The sequence below is a fragment of the Sciurus vulgaris genome (assembly GCF_902686455.1).
Source record: "Sciurus vulgaris genome assembly, chromosome: 5".
In the NCBI taxonomy this organism is placed as follows: Eukaryota; Metazoa; Chordata; class Mammalia; order Rodentia; family Sciuridae; genus Sciurus; species Sciurus vulgaris.
The window spans coordinates 75,777,717-75,799,333 of record NC_136465.1 but is presented as its reverse complement, the minus strand read 5'-3'; the positions used below and the strand labels follow the sequence as shown (position 1 = coordinate 75,799,333).

The 21,617-nt window shown below is 34.5% G+C and overlaps 1 protein-coding gene across 1 annotated transcript in view; it reads left to right on the top strand.

Annotated features, from left to right (window-relative positions):
• The window catches only part of LOC306662212 (vomeronasal type-2 receptor 26-like), a gene marked incomplete at both ends in the record, with an annotated part of 43,563 nt that overhangs the window by 21,585 nt on the left and 361 nt on the right, over positions 1–21,617 (top strand). The window contains 6 exons of the mRNA XM_079141750.1: positions 3,225–3,446; positions 4,055–4,178; positions 10,663–11,569; positions 15,228–15,525; positions 16,355–16,472; positions 17,261–17,362. Coding sequence (XP_078997876.1) covers positions 3,225–3,446; positions 4,055–4,178; positions 10,663–11,569; positions 15,228–15,525; positions 16,355–16,472; positions 17,261–17,362 — 1,771 coding nt within the window. The remainder of the gene's footprint in view (positions 1–3,224; positions 3,447–4,054; positions 4,179–10,662; positions 11,570–15,227; positions 15,526–16,354; positions 16,473–17,260; positions 17,363–21,617) is intronic.

The following is a 21,617-nucleotide window of genomic DNA, read 5'->3' as shown; positions in this document are numbered from 1 at the left end:
TCTTTTCATGATATCCCATAATTCTTGGAGGTTCCATTCATGACTTCTTAACAACTTCTCAGTTTGTTCAAATTTATTTTCAAGATTAAATATTTTGTCTTCATTGTCTAAGATTCTGTCTTCCACTAGGTCTATTCTGTTGGTGATACTTTCTATTGCATTTTTAATTTGGTTTATCATTTCATTCATTTCAAGTATTTCTGTTGTTTGTTTTTTTTCAGAATCTCTATCTCTTTATTGAAATGTTCTTTTGCTTCCTGCATTTACTCTTTTAACTATTTACTGGAATGATCATGCATGGCCTGCATTTGTTCTCTTATCTAGTCTTGCTTCAAGGATCATTTTAATTATGCAGATTCTAAACTCTTTTTCTGTCATTTCTACTGCCATGCTGTCATTGGATTCTATCACAATAGCATCTTGGTTTGTTAGGGACACTTTCTTCCCTTGTTTTTTCTTATTGTTTCTATATATTCCTCTGTAGCAGTGAAGATCAAAGGTACTGAAGTTTTTCCCCTGCAGGCTTATTATGAATCTACAATTTTCCAATATCTCTCCTTTGAAGGGGAGAGCAATACCAGTAGCACCTAATACAGAGAAAATGCAGACCTGAACCAAGTAGCCCCTATAAAGACCTTAACATTATTGTAATAAACAGGATGAGTTTGATTGATCTTTACAGTGTTTCTAGTTGTGAACAAGAAGATGGGAAAGGGTGTAGGATGTATGTGATTAAATAGAGGTACCTGTCAAAGGGTCGCCAGTCTCTTGTATGTGTCTCACAAAGGGAGTCACCCTTCCAATGATGATGACCATGCCCTCAGGAATAATTCAAAATGCCTGCACCAGCCTCCAAAGAAGCTGGGGAGTCCCAGTGAGGGTATGCTGAGTCAGCAGAGGCAGTGGGTGGTGATTTCTAATTTCATCCCACTATGATCTGATAGAATGCAAGGTATTATCTCTTTTTTGTATTTCTTGAGAGTTGATTCATTTCTTAAGATATGATCTATTTTAGAAAATGATCACTATGTTGCTGAGAGGAAAGTGTACTCGGTCATTGATGGATTAAATATTCTATACATGTCTGTTAAGTCTAAAGTATCAATTGTATTTTTTAGTTCTATAGCTTTTGAAGTTGAGAAGTTTTTTTTTTTTTTTTTTTGACATATGCAGATGCTCCTTTGTTTGGGACATAAATATTTATGATTGTTATATATTGTTGTTGTATAATCAGTTAAATGATGTTTTGGATTTCTGTTTTCTCTGTATCAGGATATGCCAGAGTTCCACCTAAAGCATGTGTTCTCTTAGGCCCCCATTCAATTTGCCAATGGTGGACCCATCCCGGCTGCCACCAGTGCCTGTGGGGTTTTCTTTTTGCTTTCTTTCTTTGTTTTCTTCTATCCAAGTTTGTGAGTCCCTAAGCTAGTCTAAGTGTCTGGTATTAAATCCAAGTAAAATCCTTTTTTATGACCTACCTCACTTAGAAGCTCTTTCTCTTCAGATTTGGAAGCTGTCTGCCTCTATTTTTTTAAATATTTTCTTCACTTTGTTGTACATAGTGTTGAGATTCATTTACTTTACTAATTTTCCTTTAATTTTCATAAGAAACCTCCATTTTTATTTTCCAGGTTTATAGTCATTTTGTTTTATTTCCTTAACATTTTTAGTTTGTTCTTTTGAGCATTATTAATATACATAATAAAATGATTTTGTTTTAGTAGATGCACAAAAAATCTGAACATTATTTTTCTCCAACATATTTGTATATTTATACACATGAACTATTGTTCATTTTTAAAACTATGTGTATCTTCAAGAGTTTATTCAGTCTTTTCAGTTGATCAATAACTACATCCAACTGTCACATAATTATCAATCTGTATTTAGTTTGCAATTTTTCTTACTTCCACAGACATTAATCTACATGCTAATTTTAGAGTCTTTCTTGTGAAATTTGAAATCCTGTCTTTTTGATATAAATTCTCTGTGGAATGAGATGTCATACTGTCCTGAAAACTCAGTCCTGATGTCAAGCCAATAATAGGACATGGTTTTGAGAAAAAGGAAAAGTATGTTTTATCGATTTGCTAGGAAAGTAGAAATGCAGGAGCTTCTGTCTTATGACTCTGCTCATCAGAAGGAAGAGAGGGTTTTTAAAAAGTTTAAAGACTACATGCCAAATGTGCCTTCTCAGGGGTTTTAATTCACTTACAGACTTGGACAATAACTTTTTCTTAGGTTTTCTGTTATAATGCCTGAATTCTGAATTCATATTTTTGTGTGTTTACTAAAGGACCAATACGTCAACCTAGGATGGGAGAAAGGGTAATCTTGTCTGCCCCAGGATGGTGGTGTGGAGGTAGAGGGAGAAGAGAAAGAAAAAAAATCCAGTTTTAAACTTAGTGGCAAAACAGAAAACATTATGTTTGAAGAATGAAATGAACCCTTGCTACAACATAATTACAATAAATGATTAAGTGAATTCATAAGCAAGCTATCAATCAACAAGTACTTCTTAGGCATCCCTTCAAAACTTTTTCTAGTTGGAAATTTTGACACTTTTAGCTTAGTATAGAAAAACTTACTTTTTTCTGCAATATGATAGAATTATTATTTTCCATCAACAAATACATAACTTTAAAACAAAATTTTCTATAAAATATCCCAATTATTTGTCATCAATTAACTATATAAAACTGACAAAATTATAAAAGTATGTTTACTTATGGAAATGTAGCTTATTTTCATAAAAAGTTTAAAAAATCATATTTTATTGACTTCATTGTTTTAATTTTAGAATGTTTTATTTTATACCTGTGAAAGAATAAGAATATATTTTATGAGGACCATTAAGTGTATATTTTAAAATCCCTGATCTCAATTTCTATTTTTTCCTTTAAAGTTATGACCTAGAGATTGAAGTGTTCTGGTTTCTTCACTGAGTAGATGTATAACCTTAGCAAAATGTTTTTCGATTTGTAAAGTGAATATTATATAGAAAAGTAACAGAGATTTTTAAGAATTATATGTTAATATACATAAAGCATGTAGACCCACATCTGGTGCATATTAATCTTTATATGAATCTTCACTAGACCAACCAATAAAAGAAGTCTGTTATAACACATGGCTAGAGGAAAGGGGGCGGTTGATCTAATAATGTTTACTTCTATTTCTATGCTTTGCTAAGACAAGTTCTGAAAAGTAATTTTAACTTTCAGCTCCACCCATTTTTGCAAAAACGCCATCTTGTAAAAAGTACTGGTAAGGAGAAAATTGTGAATGAAAAAATTACAACCAAGTTTAACATTTTCAATTATCAGTCATTATTGAATGGCATTAAAGCCCACGTGGAAGTTGGAGAGTTCATATTTGAATCATGCGGTGTTCAGCACCTTTCCTTAAAAGATGAACTGATAATGTGGGGTGAGCACTACAATGAGGTAAGCAGCCTCTTAAGAGGGCACCATAGTGTTATTCTGCAGAACAAAGTACTCTCAGAGTAGGATTTAAGTAAACTTCTGGATTCATTTAGGTAGAGACATTTTATTCAGTGTTTTTCTGTAACACCCAATATGTGAACTTTCTTGCCTCAGAATTATTGTGAAAATTTATTTTAATTAATTAAATGGATTGCTGTAATGATGAAATAGATCTGTTGCCTATATGGTAAGAAAATATCAATTTAGCCATGTTGTAGGAAAGATTCTAGAAAGTTCACAGCATGGTGGTCATGAAAATGACTGTCTCAGATGAGAGGGCCTAAATGTCTGATTTCAGATTAAAATAGTCTTCATATTGAAATAATAAATTGTGATTTGATTTGTTATATGCTCACATTTTTATTTCCACTGTTTATTTGTCCTGAATATTTCAGTGATATTATAAAGAAAAGAGAGATGAGGCATAGCTATGAGGAATATTACAACCAGTTAACGTTTTATAAAAGTTAAGTTGTCTTTTGCACACAGTTCTACAATCTTCTACTTCCATGCTATTACCGAATCTTGTATATTGATTTCTTTTCCTTCTTCTCATGTCTCTGACACAGACTCCCTCTGCTGGTTGTAGTAAGAGTTGTACAGTTGGATTCAGAAAAACTGCTCTTGAAGGAAAACCATTTTGCTGTTTTGATTGTATTCCGTGCCCAGATGGCGAGATTGCCAATGAAACAGGTAGGCAGTCTGAAAATTATTCTAAATGTGGAAATGGTATATGATATTGAATGAATCAACAGTAAATGAAATAAGAATTTCAGAGGCATAAACCTGGAGAATTTCATACCTTACATTTTCATTGTTCCAGGAAATTCTGAAAAATATAATAGCTCCGTGTAGAAGCAGGATTTTAGAGCTATTTACTTACTTACTTACTTACTTATTTATTGTGGGAAGGGGAAAGAATAGACAAGTGAGTCCATGTGAGTTTCCGCATGTCTCTGAATGACTTCCTCTGAAAACAGTGCTGATAATTTTCCAAATGTCTTGACTTCCACATTGAGGGAGCATTGTCTCATTCTTTGGCCTGAATTATCCTACATTGAGGGGATTTAACAGTGGAGTCAGCATCGGAAGACCTCATTTTTCACTCAATTCTAAGTGACAGAAGATTTTTGAAAAGTTAGTTCTCAGTTCAAAAAAACTAGAAATCATTAATAAAAGCAAAATAATACAGTCTGTGTAAAAGATTTAAAATAGTAATCACAGTCTCTTGAGTTTTGTTATCTTTTCCACAGAAAAGCAACTTTTCTGTTAAACGCAACCTGTCAGATTTGCTTTAGAGATTCCTGTCAGCTAGAGTCCTTCTTATGAAAATCAAAGTTAATCATCATCTGGGTAGAAAGTTTAACTTCGACTGTATAGCATCCTCAGAATTTAGGTACATTTTACAGTCAGTAAAAATCTTGAACCCAGATTATAAGAATTAATATCACTTCATTAAGAATAAGCATATATATATATATATATATATATTTATAAATGTAGTTTGTAAAGTCACAATGCAGACAGTAGAATTGAGAGATAGTCTTTTATAAGATAGCCAATATTTACACCTGTTCTATGTTAAAATCTTTAACTTTGTCTTGAGAGAGAGGAAAATAAAACAGGATTTTCTATTCCAGGTATCTTATTGTTCCAAATGAATTTAAGAATTTTTTTTTTCTAATTTCAATGTCATTGGTATTTTATGGGAATTACATTTTTGGTAGTATGACCATTTTGACAATATTAATTCTGCTTGTCCAAGAACATGGAATACCCTTCCATCTTCTAAGGTCCTCTTCTATTTTTTCCATCAGTGTTCTACAATATTCATTGTAGAGCTCTTTTACCTTCTTGGTTAGATTTAGTCCCCCTTATTCAATTCTTTTTCGGTCACTGTGAATGGGATGATTTTCCTGATTTCCTCAGATGAGTTACTGATGGAGTATAGGAAAGATTTTGATTTATGGAGTTGATCTTGTATCCTGCTGCTTTCATGAATTCATTTATGTGTTCTAGAAATCTTCTCATGGAGTTTTTGGATCTTCTAGGTGTAGGATCATACTGTCAGTAAACAGAGATCTTTTGACTTCCTTTTTATTTGGATCCCTTTGATTTCCTTTTCTGGCCTAATCACTCTGGCTAATGTTTTGGGGATCATATTGAAAAGAAGTTTTGAGAATGGAAAACCTTGTCTTATTTTTTATTTTAAAGGAAATGTTTTGGTTTGTTGACATTCAGTCTAATGTTGTTGGCTCTGGGTTTGTCATAAGTGACCTTTACAATACTGAGGTAATTTCCTTTGATTCCTAGCTTCTTCAGTGTTTTTTACATGAATGGGTGTTGGATTTTCTCAAAATCCTTTTCTGCATATTTTGAGCTGATCAAGTGCTTCTTGTCCTTATTTCTGTTTAAGTAGTGAATTACTTTTATTGATTTGAATATTCTGAACAAACCTTGCATTGTTGGAATAAAACCCACTTGATCATGGTGTATTATCTTCTTGGTATGTTTTTGATTGTGGCTTGCTATATTTAAAAATTTTTTTAGTTGTGCATGGACACAATAACCTTATTTTATTTATTTATTTTTATGCAGTACTGAGGATTGAACCCAGTGCTTCACACATGCTAGGCAAGTGTGCTACCACTGAGCTACCACCCCAGCTTATTGCTAATATTTTTTAAATGAATTTTTGTGTATGTTCATCAGGGATATAAATCTGTAGTATTCCTTTTTTGAAGCATCTTTTTCTGGTTTTGATATGGAGATTAGACTGGCCTCCTGGAATGTATTTGGGAGTGTTCCTTCCCTCCCTTTCAATTTCATGGAGTAATTATAAGGAGAATTTCTTTTGTTAGTCTTCTGAAAAGATCTAGTAGAATTCAATTAAGAACCCATCTGTGCCTGGGGTTTGTTGGAAGGCTTTTAATTGCTCTTTCAATTTCATTATTTGATATTGATGTGGTTAGTTTTTCTGTGTCTTCCTGATTCAAATTGGGCAGGTCGTATATGTCTGGAAATTTATCAATGTTTTCCACATTTTCCAATTTATTGTAGTATAAATTTTTAAAGTAGGCTTTAATAGTCCTTTGGATTCCAGAAGGGTTTCTGATGAGATCTCCTTTTTCATCTCTGGTTTTGTTGATTTGAGTCTTTTTCTTCAGTCAGTTTGGCTATCGATCCTATTTATCTTTTCAAAGAATCAACTTTGTTGCATTAATCTTGCATAATATTTCTTATTCCCTATTTTAATAACTTAGGTTCAGATCTTGATTGTTTTCTGCTTTCTATATGTTTGGGGGTTAGTGTGTTCTTCTTTTTCTAAGAGCTTGAGATAGAATATAAGTTGATTTATTTGGAATCTCCCTAATTTTGTAATGTAGGCACTCAGTGTTATAAATTTTCCTCTTAGAACTGCTTTCATACTGTCCCAGAGATTTTGATATATTGCCTTTGTTCTCATTCACTTGTAAAAATTTCTTGACGTCTATTCTCATTTTTTGATCCATTCTTCATTGAAGAGAGTATTGTTCAATCTCCATGGGTTTATGTGGTTTCTATTATTTTCTTGTTGATATTTAGTTTCATTCCATTATGATCTGATAGTATACATGGTATTATATCAATTTTTTTTGCATTTGCTAAGATTTTATTTGTGGTCTAGTATATGGTCTGTTTTGGAAAAAGTTCTATGTGCAGCTGAGAAGAAGGTAAATTCACTGGGGTGAAATATTCTGTAGGTAGTTTTTAGGTCCATTTGATTCATAGTGTTATTTAAATTGGAGATATTCTTATTGATTTTATATTTTGATGATCTCCTCCCTATTGGTGATAAGGATGTGTTAAAATCACCCAGTATTATTGTGTTGTAGTCTATCTAGAATTTATCATGGATTATTTCTTTACATAATCAGGTGTGCTGTCAGTTTGTGCATACATGTTTACTATGGTTATATCTTCTTATTGAATATGTTATCTTTACTACGTTATAATGGTCTTCTTTTTCTTTTCTTATTTATTTTTGCTTAAAATCTTCTTTGGCTGGTACCAGAATACCTGGTTTTATAATTGGTTTTATAATCTTTCTCTAGGGTTTCATCCTCCTCCTCAATGGTGGGATCCTTTTTGGGGAGACTGTAGATTTGGGGGAGAGATTTGTTTGCCTGTTTCCTGTTTTCTCATGTTTTCAGAGGTCTTGGTATTATGCATCAATTGAGGTGCACTCCTCTAAGTCTTGTTTTTTGCATGTGTTTGTGTGTGTGTGTGTGTGTGTGTGTGTGTATAATCATCTTATTTTTCTGGGAATTTTCTGTTTTTGGTGTATGGTTAAATGCCAAGAGGTGGTAACTGAGCTTCCTCTCTGGTTGTTACTCTTTGGTTTCTTGTTGATGGTTTTGGGGTTTATTTCCTCACTTCTTTCATTTGGAGTAATGTCAAAAATGTTTAGTTTAGCAGCTCTAACCTGTGAACTTTTAGTGTTCTTCTAGGGTCTCAGCACTTCACTGAACAGGGCAAAATAAATTGCAACAACTGTTGTAAAGAAGAAACAATAAACAGTGTTTAAGTAAATACACAGATCCTACTGTGATATACTCAACATTAATTGCCACTAATAAAGAGGAATGGTGGATTCAGCAATTGTCAACAGTGAAAGCAATAACCTTGAACAAGTTCTTTCTTGTGGGTGTCAACTATTTCAACCACAGAAATAATGATTGTATTAGCATTAATGGTGGGGCAGAAGTTATATAAATCAATTAGTTCTGAATGATGATAAAAATACAGTTATTTAGGGGAAATAACTGAAGGAAGTTATAAAAAACTTTTACAATTTCAGAAAGTGAACAGAGAGAATGCAGAAGAGATGTAGTGGGTAATGTTTATATAGATGGAGGGGAAAATAAAAGAGTAAGGTATTGGCAGAGAGGGTGAGAGAACAAATAGACTTTGGCCGTTAGGAAGAGAAGACAAGAGAGAAAGAGAAACAAGAAAAATGGGCAAATGAAAATAATATAAAATCAAATTAAGACATACAACCAAAAACAAACAAACAACAACAACAACAAAAAAAAAACAACAAAAAAACCCCAAAACCCTCATAAGACAATGCTAGGAAAAGAGAATTGGATTTAAAAAATGCTAACTATGAGAGAAAATGAGAGAAATAAGTGTATGTATATTTCTCTGAACCAATCAGCACAGTCAGAATTCACACATTTTCTCCCTTCCCCGCCTTTCTCTCTCTCTCTCTCTCTCTCTCTCTCTCTCTCTCTCTCTCTCTCTCTCACACACACACACACACACACATGCACACACACACACACACAAGAAATAAGTAAAAATATAATTAAAAAACCAAATCTTGGTGAATACTGAATAAACCTTCTCTACTGAGTAGAATACAGGTATATGTACTGATAGAGGATATTAACTCCTTCCTGTTTTTGTTTTGATCTCTGGGTTACCAGAGCAGCCTAAGATTGAAGCTGTTTAATGTAAGACTCAGTTTCACTTCTTGCCACTTTGAGATGGAATGGGTGAATACATACACTCCGTTTGTGTTTTCACCTGTCCGACCAGTTCAGTACCCTCTCTGGGTACTGCTTTTGCAACATTTTGTGAGGGGAGTTCCAGCGGGTGGTGCTGAGGTCTAGTCAGGCCTCAGGTCTAATCAGACTTTGTTGGGTGGGGTTTTCTTTGGAGAGACTAGATTGATCAGCCCATAGATCAGCTAGAGAATAGCTGATCTCTTTGGTGGATTTGGTTCTCAAGTGCCTCACAAGACATCAAATTATGGGGCATAGGGGCCTGATCTTCTGCTCACTGCTGCCCAGGAGCACAGTCTTCCCAGGTTTAACCCCTCAATGAATTCATCTCTTCTCACTCAGACTCCCGGCCAGAAACAAAGTCTCCCCTTTGCCCTTCCCACTCTGAATCCCCTTGGTCATAGTCTACTCCAAGCCTGTTTCTCTCATGTTTCATTAGGCATAGCCTAGGTCCTTTGATAGGCACCTGTGTGATATTGTGGTTGGAGTGTGTGTGTGTGTGGATGTGTGTGTTTTGTGATCTCTGGGTCCTACAGACCCTACAGCAACTTGCTCACCTCAAAATAGCTGCTGCCTCAGCTCTCTGAGACCAGGTGAGATACAGAGTACCCTTTCTAAGCACCAAGCAAAACTTTCAAGGGCTAGATTTCTCCATACCAAGACACACATTAGTAGAAGTTGGAATGCACTTTCCTTTACTCCCACTTCCTTTGGGTGAGTCTTTTCTGGTGGCCAGTGGTGGTGATCTTTCCTCTTTGTTTATTCTACCAAAATTTCTGAATCCCTCAGCTGCTTTGAGCATGCGATATTAAATTTTAGTATAATCCCTCTTTTACCCCCAGAGCTAAGAAGCTATACACTCACTGCTTTATTTCCACACTCCAGCACAGTTTGGAATGCAGATTTCTCTGCACCACCATCTTACCTGTACATCTACTTTTAAATGAAGAGAATATGTGGAGAATGCTGCTAGGTTTTCTTTAAAAAGAAGAATGAAACATAAAGTTGTATCATAAATATGCATGGAAAATTACATGTAAAATAATTTTGCATTTTAATAGAATTCTTTCAAATTGCAATGAAGTTTTGAAGAGCTAACCAAAATAAATATATTTCATTATAAGATTTTAAAAGCCTCTAAAATTTATTCTTTTCAGTAGTATTCTGTACTATAAGTAGTAAAATAATGGTATATCACTTGTAACAATATTATTGAAATCAGCATAGAACTTAAAATTCTTACATGGTTTCTAATACAAATATTTGATAATGTTAGAATCATTAATTTTCTAAATCTTCCATAATCAGAATGTTTGCTTTTCAGATAATATCAAATATATTTTTCATATGATGTGTGGTTTTTCCTCATCAGCAATTTCAAAATTCTTAATAGTTCGACTCATCTCACTCTCTTTATGTTTTCTGGATTCATTTGTAATGGATAATTTTTACCAGTATATGAAAGCATTTATTTATTTATGAATTTGTTTAATGGTATTGTCCCATGAAGGTAACTGAGCAAATGTTCATCAAATTCAATTACAACTCTATTCAAGATATGCTACTTTTATACATATATTTGGCAAATGATTCACAGAACATCATAAATTCACCTCTATTTCTTTTAGATATGGACCAATGTGTCAAGTGTCTTGAAGACCAGTATTCAAATGACCAGAGGAATCAGTGTCTCCCTAAAATTCTAACATTTTTGTCCCATGAAGATCCGCTTGGGGCTGTTTTGATCTCGGTGGCCATTGGTCTTTCTGTCCTCACTGCTCTGATTTTAGGACTGTTTATTGAATATCGAGACACACCCATCGTCAGAGCAAATAACAGAAACCTCAGTTACCTCCTCCTTGTTTCCTTGATGCTCTGCTTCTTTTGCTCCTTGATGTTTATTGGTCAACCTAGCCCAGTCTCCTGTATTCTGAGACAAACGTTCTTTGGAGCTGTATTTTCTGTAGCTGTTTCTGCTATTTTGGCAAAGACCTTCATTGTGGTTGTGGCCTTCAAAGCTGTCAAACCAGGAGGCATATTTCAAATGTGGATGGTGACCCGATTCTCCAATGCCATAGTCGTCACTGGCTCCCTCATTCAAGTGTGCATTTGCACAATCTGGCTGGGAACTTCTCCCCCTTTCCCTGACATGGACACTCAATCAGAGTTTGGTCAAATCATCCTTCAGTGTAATGAAGGCTCCCCGGCTGCCTTCTACTGTGTACTGGGTTACTTGGGGTTTCTGGCACTTCTCAGCTTGATTAGTGCTTTTCTGGCCAGGAGGTTACCAGACAGATTCAATGAGGCAAAACTGATCACATTCAGCATGCTGGTCTTCTGTAGTGTGTGGATTTGTTTCATACCTACCTACCTGAGCATCAAGGGCAAAAACATGGTAGCTTTGGAAATTTTTTCAATCTTGGCTTCTGGTGCTGGTTTGTTGTGTTGTATATTTCTTCCCAAGTGCTATGTGATCTTACTGAGAGCAGATGACAATCCAAGAAAAAAGTTACTGGAACAAATTCCTGCAATTAAGCAAATAAAATGATTTTTAGGTGACCTATCAATGTGAAATAAATTGTAGTGTGGAAATAAAAATTCTAAAGTGTGGCGTGAAAGAAATTCATCTTATTAAAATAATGACAGTTTCCTTTTGTTAATGTGTCCCTGTCATTATTGGAGGCAACAAGTTATAGTGAACAAAACTCTGGGATCAGATAGACAAATATTTAAATTCAACCATCCTGATGAATAATTGTGATGTTCACAGTGATTACTAAACCTTTCTTTGAATCACAATCTTCCCATCTTTGTATATTAGCAAATGTAACAAGAGATTAGAGTGAAAATTGAATGATTCATGTAAAAGCCATTTTATTATTTTTTAAAATTTAAGTATTATTTTTTTATTGTAAACAAATGGGGTACAACTTGTTCTCTGTTTGTACATGAAGTAGAGGCATACCATTTGTATAATCATACATTTACATAGGGTAATGGTGAAATCAGCAAAGGGAGGAACTACCCTAAAGGAACAGCCATTTTATTTTTTAAATTATTTTTAGTGCACTGTAGTTAGACATAATAGTGGAGTTCATTTTGACAGATCATAAATGTATATAACATTCTTCATTTCAATCCCCAGTACTATCCCCTTCCATTTCTTCTTCACTACCCCAAGCCCCTTTTACTACTCCATTGGTCTTCCATTTATTTATTTTTTGATTGATTCATGATAGTCACATATAAAATTGGAATGTACTGTGATATATTCATACATGTACAACTTTAAATTTTACTCCCCTCTTTTCTTGCTTGTATGCTTTGTGGAAAAGTCAGATTTAACTCTTATATTTCCTCCTGTATGGGTAAGGTGGTTTTCTCCTCTTTGTCTTTTCTCAAAATTACTCTTTTTCTCAATTTTCTCTAATTATTATGTTTTGCCTAAGTGTGTGTGTACCTGCAGGTCTCTCTGTGTGTGCCTGTTTCTGTATTTTCTTCTCTACTTTTAGCATTTGAAGATTTAATTAACACATAAGATGAATGTTGAAAATATTAATAGACACTGGTTAACATGGTAGTTTGTTAAACTTCTGAGGAAAATCATATTAGAGATCCACTGGGGCAATGATTTGCATATTACCAAGAAGTTATATTAGAGCATTTATAAAGTTCATTCTCCTTATCAGTGTGTTTATGATTATTCAGATCCCTTAAAAACCTTTTGTTTTTGTCTTTAAATATACCATTATATCAGCCACACAAAATTTCTCTTCCTTCCCTCTTTCCCCCTTTCAAAGGCATTTTCCCCTGGAAATTGTAGGGTGGTGCACTGTTCTGTATCTTGAATCCATTGTGGAAATATTTACACACACAGTATTGTGGTGTGCTCCTAGTTCTCCTTAAAGAAGATAAGGAGAGCACTTTGTTCTCCTATGAACCCTTGGTTTTTCCCTTCTCCATGAATTATAATTAAACTGGAAAAATTTTTTCCAGTCAGGATGTCTACTCCTTTGTATGGACCCACTTGGAAGGAGCATTAAGAATTGTAATATATACAATCAGAAGAATGAGAAATTTTTTTCCATTTATGTATGATTTATCAATATACATAAATGCATTCTACTGTCATGTATAACTAATTAGAACAAATTAAACATTTTTTAAAAAGAATTGCAGGTCACTAGGATAGCACTCATTCCATTCTGTACAGCAAATGATTCCATTGCCCTGAAACACTAATTTACCCAAGAGTAGTCTGCATTTACTTTTACATAAAGGTAACTTATAACATTTTACTGAGAAAGTAATTTTCTAAATGGTATTACATTTAGTGTGAAAAAGCTATTATAGCCCCTAGGCCACCTAACTTACTTTAAAGACATGAACTAGCAGAAAGCCTATCTGGCTCCATAATTCAATTCAGTTTGATGGACTTCATCAAAACTCTCCATTGTGCTCTTCCCTCTAAAGTGCTGCGTTGGCAGCCTGAATTGGGAGAACTCATTATAAAGGGTCAGAAGCAAAAGCAGAGGGGCCTTGGCACTCATCTTCTGTTATATCAGAGGCCAGGGTGGAGGACAACCCAAGCAGCAACCTTTTACACATTAGAAAATGCAAAAGCGACAAGCACAGGCCAGAGTTCTTGGCTTGATGGATGGAGGCAAGTTAGATACCCCCTGTTCACCTTGCCACTAAATATAACTACATGTGTTTCACAGTCTATGAGCCAGAAGATGCCAACTTTCTAGAAATTATGAAGAACATGAATACACAGAACTTTGTGTGCAGTCCTTCAACATCCTGATAAAATTTGTCAATATTATATTTAGGCATCTATTTTATAATATATCCATGGAAAGAGATAGAAGTGAATGTGAAGAACTGAACCTTTAATACAGTGAATGTCATATTCAGTAGATACTTTTACTCAAGTTTGGATCAGACTCAGCAAAGTCATCCTTTGGAGATTAGCAAGTACCCAGATTAGTTGGTGATCATCAGAAGCCACACGTTTATTAGATCAAAAACAATGAACACAGAGTATCCATTGAGGATACAAAATTCCTAATACTTTATTATTAAATTATTGCTTAACACTTATATTGAATTAAATATTTTTCTTATGAGACTCTGTATACAAAGTGCTAAGTTAGAGCCACTGTGACTGCTTGGGACTTGCACTAACTCTAGGAATGGGACATGAATTGAGGCTGAGCAGGCACAAGTTGAAAATACTCCCAGGAAAGAAGGAATGTTTAAATATTACCATATTTGTATCAGACCAAGGTAAATGCTTTGTAATTTTGTCCCACACTGATTGGAAAGTAATATGTTTGGAATAGACTGTTCAAGTACTCTTTACATTAATTAGTTCTTGAAAGATTCTCAAGTGTATTTCTGAAGTTAAATCAATTATATTTATCAGTGTTAATATGAAATTGCCAGTTTCTTTTCTTCTGCTGGGTGTTATCCTCTTGGTATCCCAGAAAGAAAATTCTATTCTTCACTAAATGTACCTGCTTCTCCTTCCTATCTCCTTCCTATCTCTATCAAAATGGAGATTTCATAATAGGTGAACTTTTTTCCCTAAGAATGACTGATGGTGACACCAGAAGCATATTTGGCTTTAACAATAAATTCTACAACCAGATTATGTTCATGTGTATGTGTTTGACTTCTCTGAAATGCCCAAGAAAGTTTAAATATCACCCTATGTTGAGAATTCTTGGGTTTTTTTTTTTTTTTTTTTTTTTTTTTTTTTTTTTGTATAAAGGGGCAGGGCATGACATTGAGAACATTTTTATTGTCTCCATTTGAATTGGTTTATTTGATACTACTTTTGTGTATTAACTTGAGTAATCTAGAAAAAAATACTTTCCATGAAATCGTCTTCTTATCCAAGGAAAGGAAATTAAATTGCAAATTTAATGTCTGCCATTTTCCATTTACTTCATCCCTGACCTTACTTATTCAGCCTTCAGCTGCACATCAAAAACCAAAATTATAAATTTGACTGTAAATCATCAGATTATCATTCTGATTTCTTTTAGGTACCAAATTTCTCAACATTTTCAACCTCAAATATTTTATTTTCTTCTTATATTATCATGCACATTCTTTGTATGAATCTTACCTTTTTTAGAAATAAAAATCCAAAAAACAAAGGAGTCTTTGCACCTTTGTTTTCTAGGGATCTTACTAAGTATTATCAGCAGTTGCTGGCCATGCTGTTTGCTGTAGAGAAAATTAACAAGGATCAGAATATGTTGTTCAATATGTCTCTGGGATTCCACCTCTTCAATGTTGACTTTATTGAGATGAAGGCTGTGGAGAGTTCCATGTCTCTGCTTTCAGGAAAGAGTCCTCCAGTTCCTAATTATGACTGTACGTCTGAGAAGAGAAACAAGCTGGTGGCTGTGGTAGGAGGCGTTTCAACAGGAATAACAGCTCAGAGTTCTCAGGTGCTAAGTCTCTACAATGTCCCCCAGGTAAATGAAGAATTTCTGTTTTTATATTAAACATAATAATATAAATCAAATTTAATTTATGCTTGTAGAAACAATATGGCACTTCATAATAATGTAGTTTCTTGTAGGCAGCATCTGGTTGGATCTTCTTGTTTTTAAAGTTCATTTAACCACTTTATTCTTTTGATTGGAGAATTCAGTCCATTTAAATATAGTGACATGCCAAATGGTAGTGATTCAGTCAGTAATAAACCTCATAGATAAGGTTCGCCCATAAATTATATTTTCTAGTGATGTTGTAGTCACCTTACTTTGTTCAGGTACACTCTATAAGGTTTTCCTAATAACGAATTTTTCTACTGACACATTTTTTGCAGACTGTATCTCTATCATTAGTCAACAAATGATTGTAATTACATTTAAAGCAATTATTGACAGTAAAGACTTGTCATTTTGTTATTGCTTTCTGATTCTTTTGTAGTTTTAATAAGGAGAATAACGTTCTCTTGTTTTCTTCATTTATAATTTCCTGTCATGTGTGTTTGGATCCACTTTTCTCTTTTTCTTTTGTGTATCTACCACAGATTTTTGTTTTGTGGTTATCATGAAGTTTACATAAAACATCTTAAAATTATTATATATATTATATAAAAGTATATGTTAATATATATGAAGTAAGAATGCCCATGTCTTAAGCATATTAATTTCTATAAAGGTATTTGATAGACCAACTAATGAAAGAAAATCACTGGAATAATTAGCTAGGAGAAATGATGGTGGTAGAAGTGATAAGGTCTCCTATTTCTATGGTTTGCATATTCATGTTCTAAAACTTTTTTTTCACTTTCAGCTCCATTCATTTTTGCAAAAAGGTCAACTTGAAATAAGTTTTGGTAATAAGAGAGTCGTGAATGAGAAAATTTCAACAACCACACTTGACATATTCAATTATCAGTCTTTGCCAGATGGTACTAAAAAACAAGTAAAAGTTGGACAGTTCATATTTGAATCACATAGCATTCCGCATCTTTCCTTAAATGATAGCTTGATAATGTGGGGTGAGCCATACAATGAGGTAACCATCATTGAAGTAGGAAAGATATCAAGTAGGAAAGATAATAATATTCCATAGAACAAAGTGCTCTCATGAGAGCATGATTTAGGCAAGCTCCCGAATTCCACTAGGCAGAGACTCAAAGCTAGTTCATGCTTTGCTGGAATACCAAATATGAACTTTCTGGCCTCAGAATCATTGTGTAAACTAGATTTATTTTGAATTAATTGAACAGGCTGACTGTGTCTATAATGATCAGATACACATGCTTACTACATGGTAAGAAAATGTCCGTATAGAACTTTTCTAGGGTAGATAGATTCTAGAAAGTCCTTGACTTTGATAATGAAAATGACTGGATCAGATGAGAAACATGAAATGGATATTTGAGCAGAAAATATTCTCTTCACTTGGACATAATGTGTCACTTGATTTACTACTATATTCACATATATTTTAATTGCCACTAAGACTATATTCTCCCTAACATCTCAGCATGTTATCAGGGAAAGAGAGATAAGGCATAGTAATGAGGAACATTACAGTCATTGAACATTTTCTAAAATTTCAGTAGTTCTTGGTTAAATTGTTACACAACACAGAAGTTCTAAAATCTTTCCCCTATATGCTGTTACTGAATGGTGTTTATTGACCAATTTTCTCTTACCATTCTTCCACACAGACTCCCTCTACTGCTTGCAGTTAAAGTTGTCCATCTGGATTCAGAAAAAGAGCCATTGATGGAAAATGATTTTGTTGTTTTGATTGTTTCCCTCCCAGATGGGGAGATTATCAATAAAACAGGTAAGCATTTCTGAAAATTATTCTAATTGTGGAAATTCTACACTGATATATGAATCAAAAATACATTAAATAAGAATTTCAGAGGTTTGAATCTTGAAATCTGTGAAAGAGAACACCTTACCCTTTCACTGCCCTAGGTCACAGGCAAAACTAGAAGGTGGGTAAGTGGTTCAGGTTGGTGGCACCCCCTGCCTATCTTCTTGAACATATGTCAATTTTCTATGTAATAAAGTATCCTGTAATCGAACTCTCAGGATTCTTAGGTTGTGAAATAACCAAATGCAAAATATAAAAATTACTATGTTGTATACCTTAAACCTGAGCAAGATATATCAGATTACAAAAACCATCAAAAGTAAGAAAAAATCAGAGAGCAGTAAGAAAACACTATCTTTAAAAAAGTTTTTTTTAAACTTCTTTAAAAATGAAGAGTAAAATATTAGATTAAAAAGTCATTGAATTGGGAAGTATCAGCTTGGACAAAACTGAAGTGAGAATTAGTGTAAGAAAAGTACCTTTGAAGAAATTTCCCAGAATGCAGCCCAGGCAGGCAAACGTAAAGATAACCAGGATAGAATAAGAAGATCTGGATTCCCGGAAGAGTAATAAAAAATATGGAGGATAGAAGGTATTTTGAACTGATAATATTAGAATATTTTTAAAAACTTATAAATACTAAAATATATTTATCTTCATAGATATGAATAAACTATTTAGACTATTAGAAATAAGTAAAAGTTAGAATGAAATGATGTTCACTGATATGTGGAAGTTAACAATAAGGGGGGCATGGAAGAATAGATACTAAGTATATCAGACAAAGGGGAATAAAGGGAAGGAGAGAAAGAAAAGGAAAAATGTAGAATGAATCCAAAATAATTTTCCTATGTACAAATATGAATGCAACAAGATCAATGCTCATAAATCCAATGCATTTTTATACATAAGTGATGAATCTTCAGAAAGAGAAATTAGGAAAAATTAGGAAAAGTACCCCATTCACAATAGCATCGAAAAAAATAAAATACTTGGGAATCAATCTCACAAAAGAGGTGAAAGACCTCTACAATGAGAACTACAGAACACTAAAGAAAGAAATTAAAGAAAACCTTAGAAGATGGAAAGATCTCCCATGTTCTTGGATAGGAAGAATTAATATTGTCAAAATGGCCATACTACCTAAAGTGCTGTACAGATTCCATGCAATTCCAATTAAAATCCCAATGATGTACCTTACAGAAATAGAGCAAGCAATTATGAAATTCATCTGGAAGAATAAGAAACCCAGAATAGCTAAAGCAATCCTTAGCAGGAAGAGTGAAACAGGGGGTATTGCAATACCAGATCTTCAACTCTACTACAAAGCAATAGTAACAAAACGGCAATGGTATTGGTACCAAAATAGAAAGGTAGATCAATGGTACAGAATAGAGGGACACGGACACAAACCCAATAAATACAATTTGCTCATACTAGACAAAGGGGCCAAAAATATGCAATGGAGAAAAGATAGCCTCTTCAACAAATGGTGCTGGGAGAATTGGAAATCCATATGCAACAGAATGAAACTAAACCCATATCTCTCACCATGCACGAAACTAAACTCAAAATGGATTAAGGACCTCGGAATCAGACCAGAGACCCTGCAGATTATAGAAGAAAAAGTAGGTCCAAATCTTCATCTTGTTGGTCTAGGACCAGACTTCCTTAACAGGACTCCCATAGCACAAGAAATAAAAGCTAGAATCAACCACTGGGATAGATTCAAACTAAAAAGCTTTCTCTCAGCAAAGGAAACTATCAGCAATGTGAAGAAAGAGCCTACAGAGTGGGAGAATATCTTTGCCAATCATACTTCAGATAGAGCACTAATCTCCAGAATCTATAAAGAACTCAAAAAACTCTACTCCAAGAATTCAAACGTCCAGTCAACAAATGGGCTAAGGAAATGAATAGACACTTCACAGAAGAAGATCTACAAGCAATCAACAAACATATGGAAAATGTTCAACATCTCTAGTAATAGAGAAATGCAATCAAAAACCACCCTAAGGTTCCATCTCACCCCAATTAGAATGGCGATTATCAAGAATACGAGCAACAACAGGTGGTTGGCGAGGATGTGGGGAGAAAGGTACACTCATACACTGCTGGTGGGGCTGCAAATTAGTGCAGCCGCTATGGAAAGCAGTGTGGAGATTCCTTAGAAAACTTGGAATGGAACCACCATTTGACCCAGCTATCCCACTCCTTGGCCTATACCCAAAGGACTTAAAAATCTGCATACTACAGAAATACAGCCACATCATGTTCATAGCTGCTCAATTCACAATAGCCAGACTGTGGAACCAACCTAGATGCCCTTCAATTGATGAGTGGATAAAGAAACTGTGGTATATATATACTATGGAATATTACTCAGCCATAAAGAATGATAAAATTATGACATTTGCAGGCAAATGGATGAAATTGGAGAATATCATGCTAAGTGAGATAAGCCAATCTCAAAAGCCAAAGGACGAATGATATCGCTAATAAGTGGAGGTTGACACATAATGGGTGGGAGGGAAGGGTTAGAGTTAGGGTTAGGGAGGGGGGCAAGTATAGAGGAAGGAACTACTGTATAGAGGGTAAAGAGGGGTGGGAGGGGTGGGGGGAAGGGAAAAAAATAACAGAATGAATCAAACAACATTGCTCTATGTAAATTTATGATTACACAAATGGTATGCCTTTACGCCATGTACAAACAGAGAAACAACATGTATCCCATTTGTTTACAATAAAAAAAAAAAAAAAAAAAAAAAAAATCCCAATAATGTACCTTACAGAAATAGAGCAAGCAATTATGAAATTCATCTGGAAGAATAAGAAACCCAAAATAGCTAAAGCAATCCTCAGTAGAAAGAGTGAAGCAGGGGGTATCGCAATACCACATCTTCAACTCTATTACAAAGCAATAGTAACAGAAATGGCATGGTATTGGGTACCAAAATAGACAGGTAGATCAATGGTACAGAATAGAGGACATTGACACAAACCCAAATAAATACAATTTTTTCATACTAGACAAAGGTACCAAAAGTATGCAATGGAGAAAAGATAGCCTCTTCAATAATTGGTGCTGGGAAAACTGGAAAACCATATGCAAGAATGAAATTAAACCCCTATCTCTCACCCTGCATAAAACTCAACTCAAAATGGATCAAGGACCTCGGAATCAGACCAGAGACCCTTCATCTTATCGAAGAAAAATTAGGTCCAAACCTTCAACTTTTTGGCTTAGGATCAGACTTCCTTAACAGGACTCTCATAGCACAAGAAATAAAAGCAAGAATCAACAACTGGGATAGATTCAAACTAAAAAGCTTTCTCTCAGCAAAGAAAGCTATCAGTAATGTGAAGAGAGAGCCTACAGAGTGGGAGAATATCTTTGCCACTCATACTTCAGATAGAGTGCTAATTTCCAGAATCTATAAAGAACTCAAATAACTCTACACCAAGAATACAAATAATCCAATCAACAAATGGGCTAAGGAAATGAACAGACACTTCACAGAAGAAGATCTACAAGCAATCAACAGATATATGAAAACATGTTCAACATCTGTAGTAATAAGAGAAATGCAAATCAAAACTACCCTAAGATTTCATCTCACCCCAATTAGAATGGCAATTATCAAGAACACAAGCAACAATAGTTGTTGGCAAGGATGTGGGGAAAATGGTACACTCATACATTGCTGGTGGGGTTGCAAATTAGTGCAGCCACTCTGGAAAGCCGTGTGGAGATTACTCAGAAAGCTTGGAATGGAACCACCATTTGACCCAGCTATCCCACTCCTTGGCCTATACCCAAAGGACTTAGAAATCAGCATACTACAGAGATACAGACACATCAATGTTCATAGCTGCTCAATTCACCATAGCCAGATTGTGCAACCAACCTAGATTCCCTTCAGTTGATGAATGGATAAAGAAACTGTGGCATATATACAATGGAATATTACTCCACCATGAAGAATGATAAAATTATTGCATTTGCAGGCAAATGGATGAAATTGGAGAATATCATGCTAAGTGAGATAAGCCAATCTCAAAAAACTAGAGGACAAATGATCTCGCTGATAAGCGGATGAGGACATATCATGGGGTTAGCATTAGGGTTAGGGTTAGGTTTAGGGTTAGGGATAAGGAGGGTGGTAAGAATGGAGGTAGGAGGGACTGTATAGAGGGAAAAGGGGGTGGGCGGGGTGGG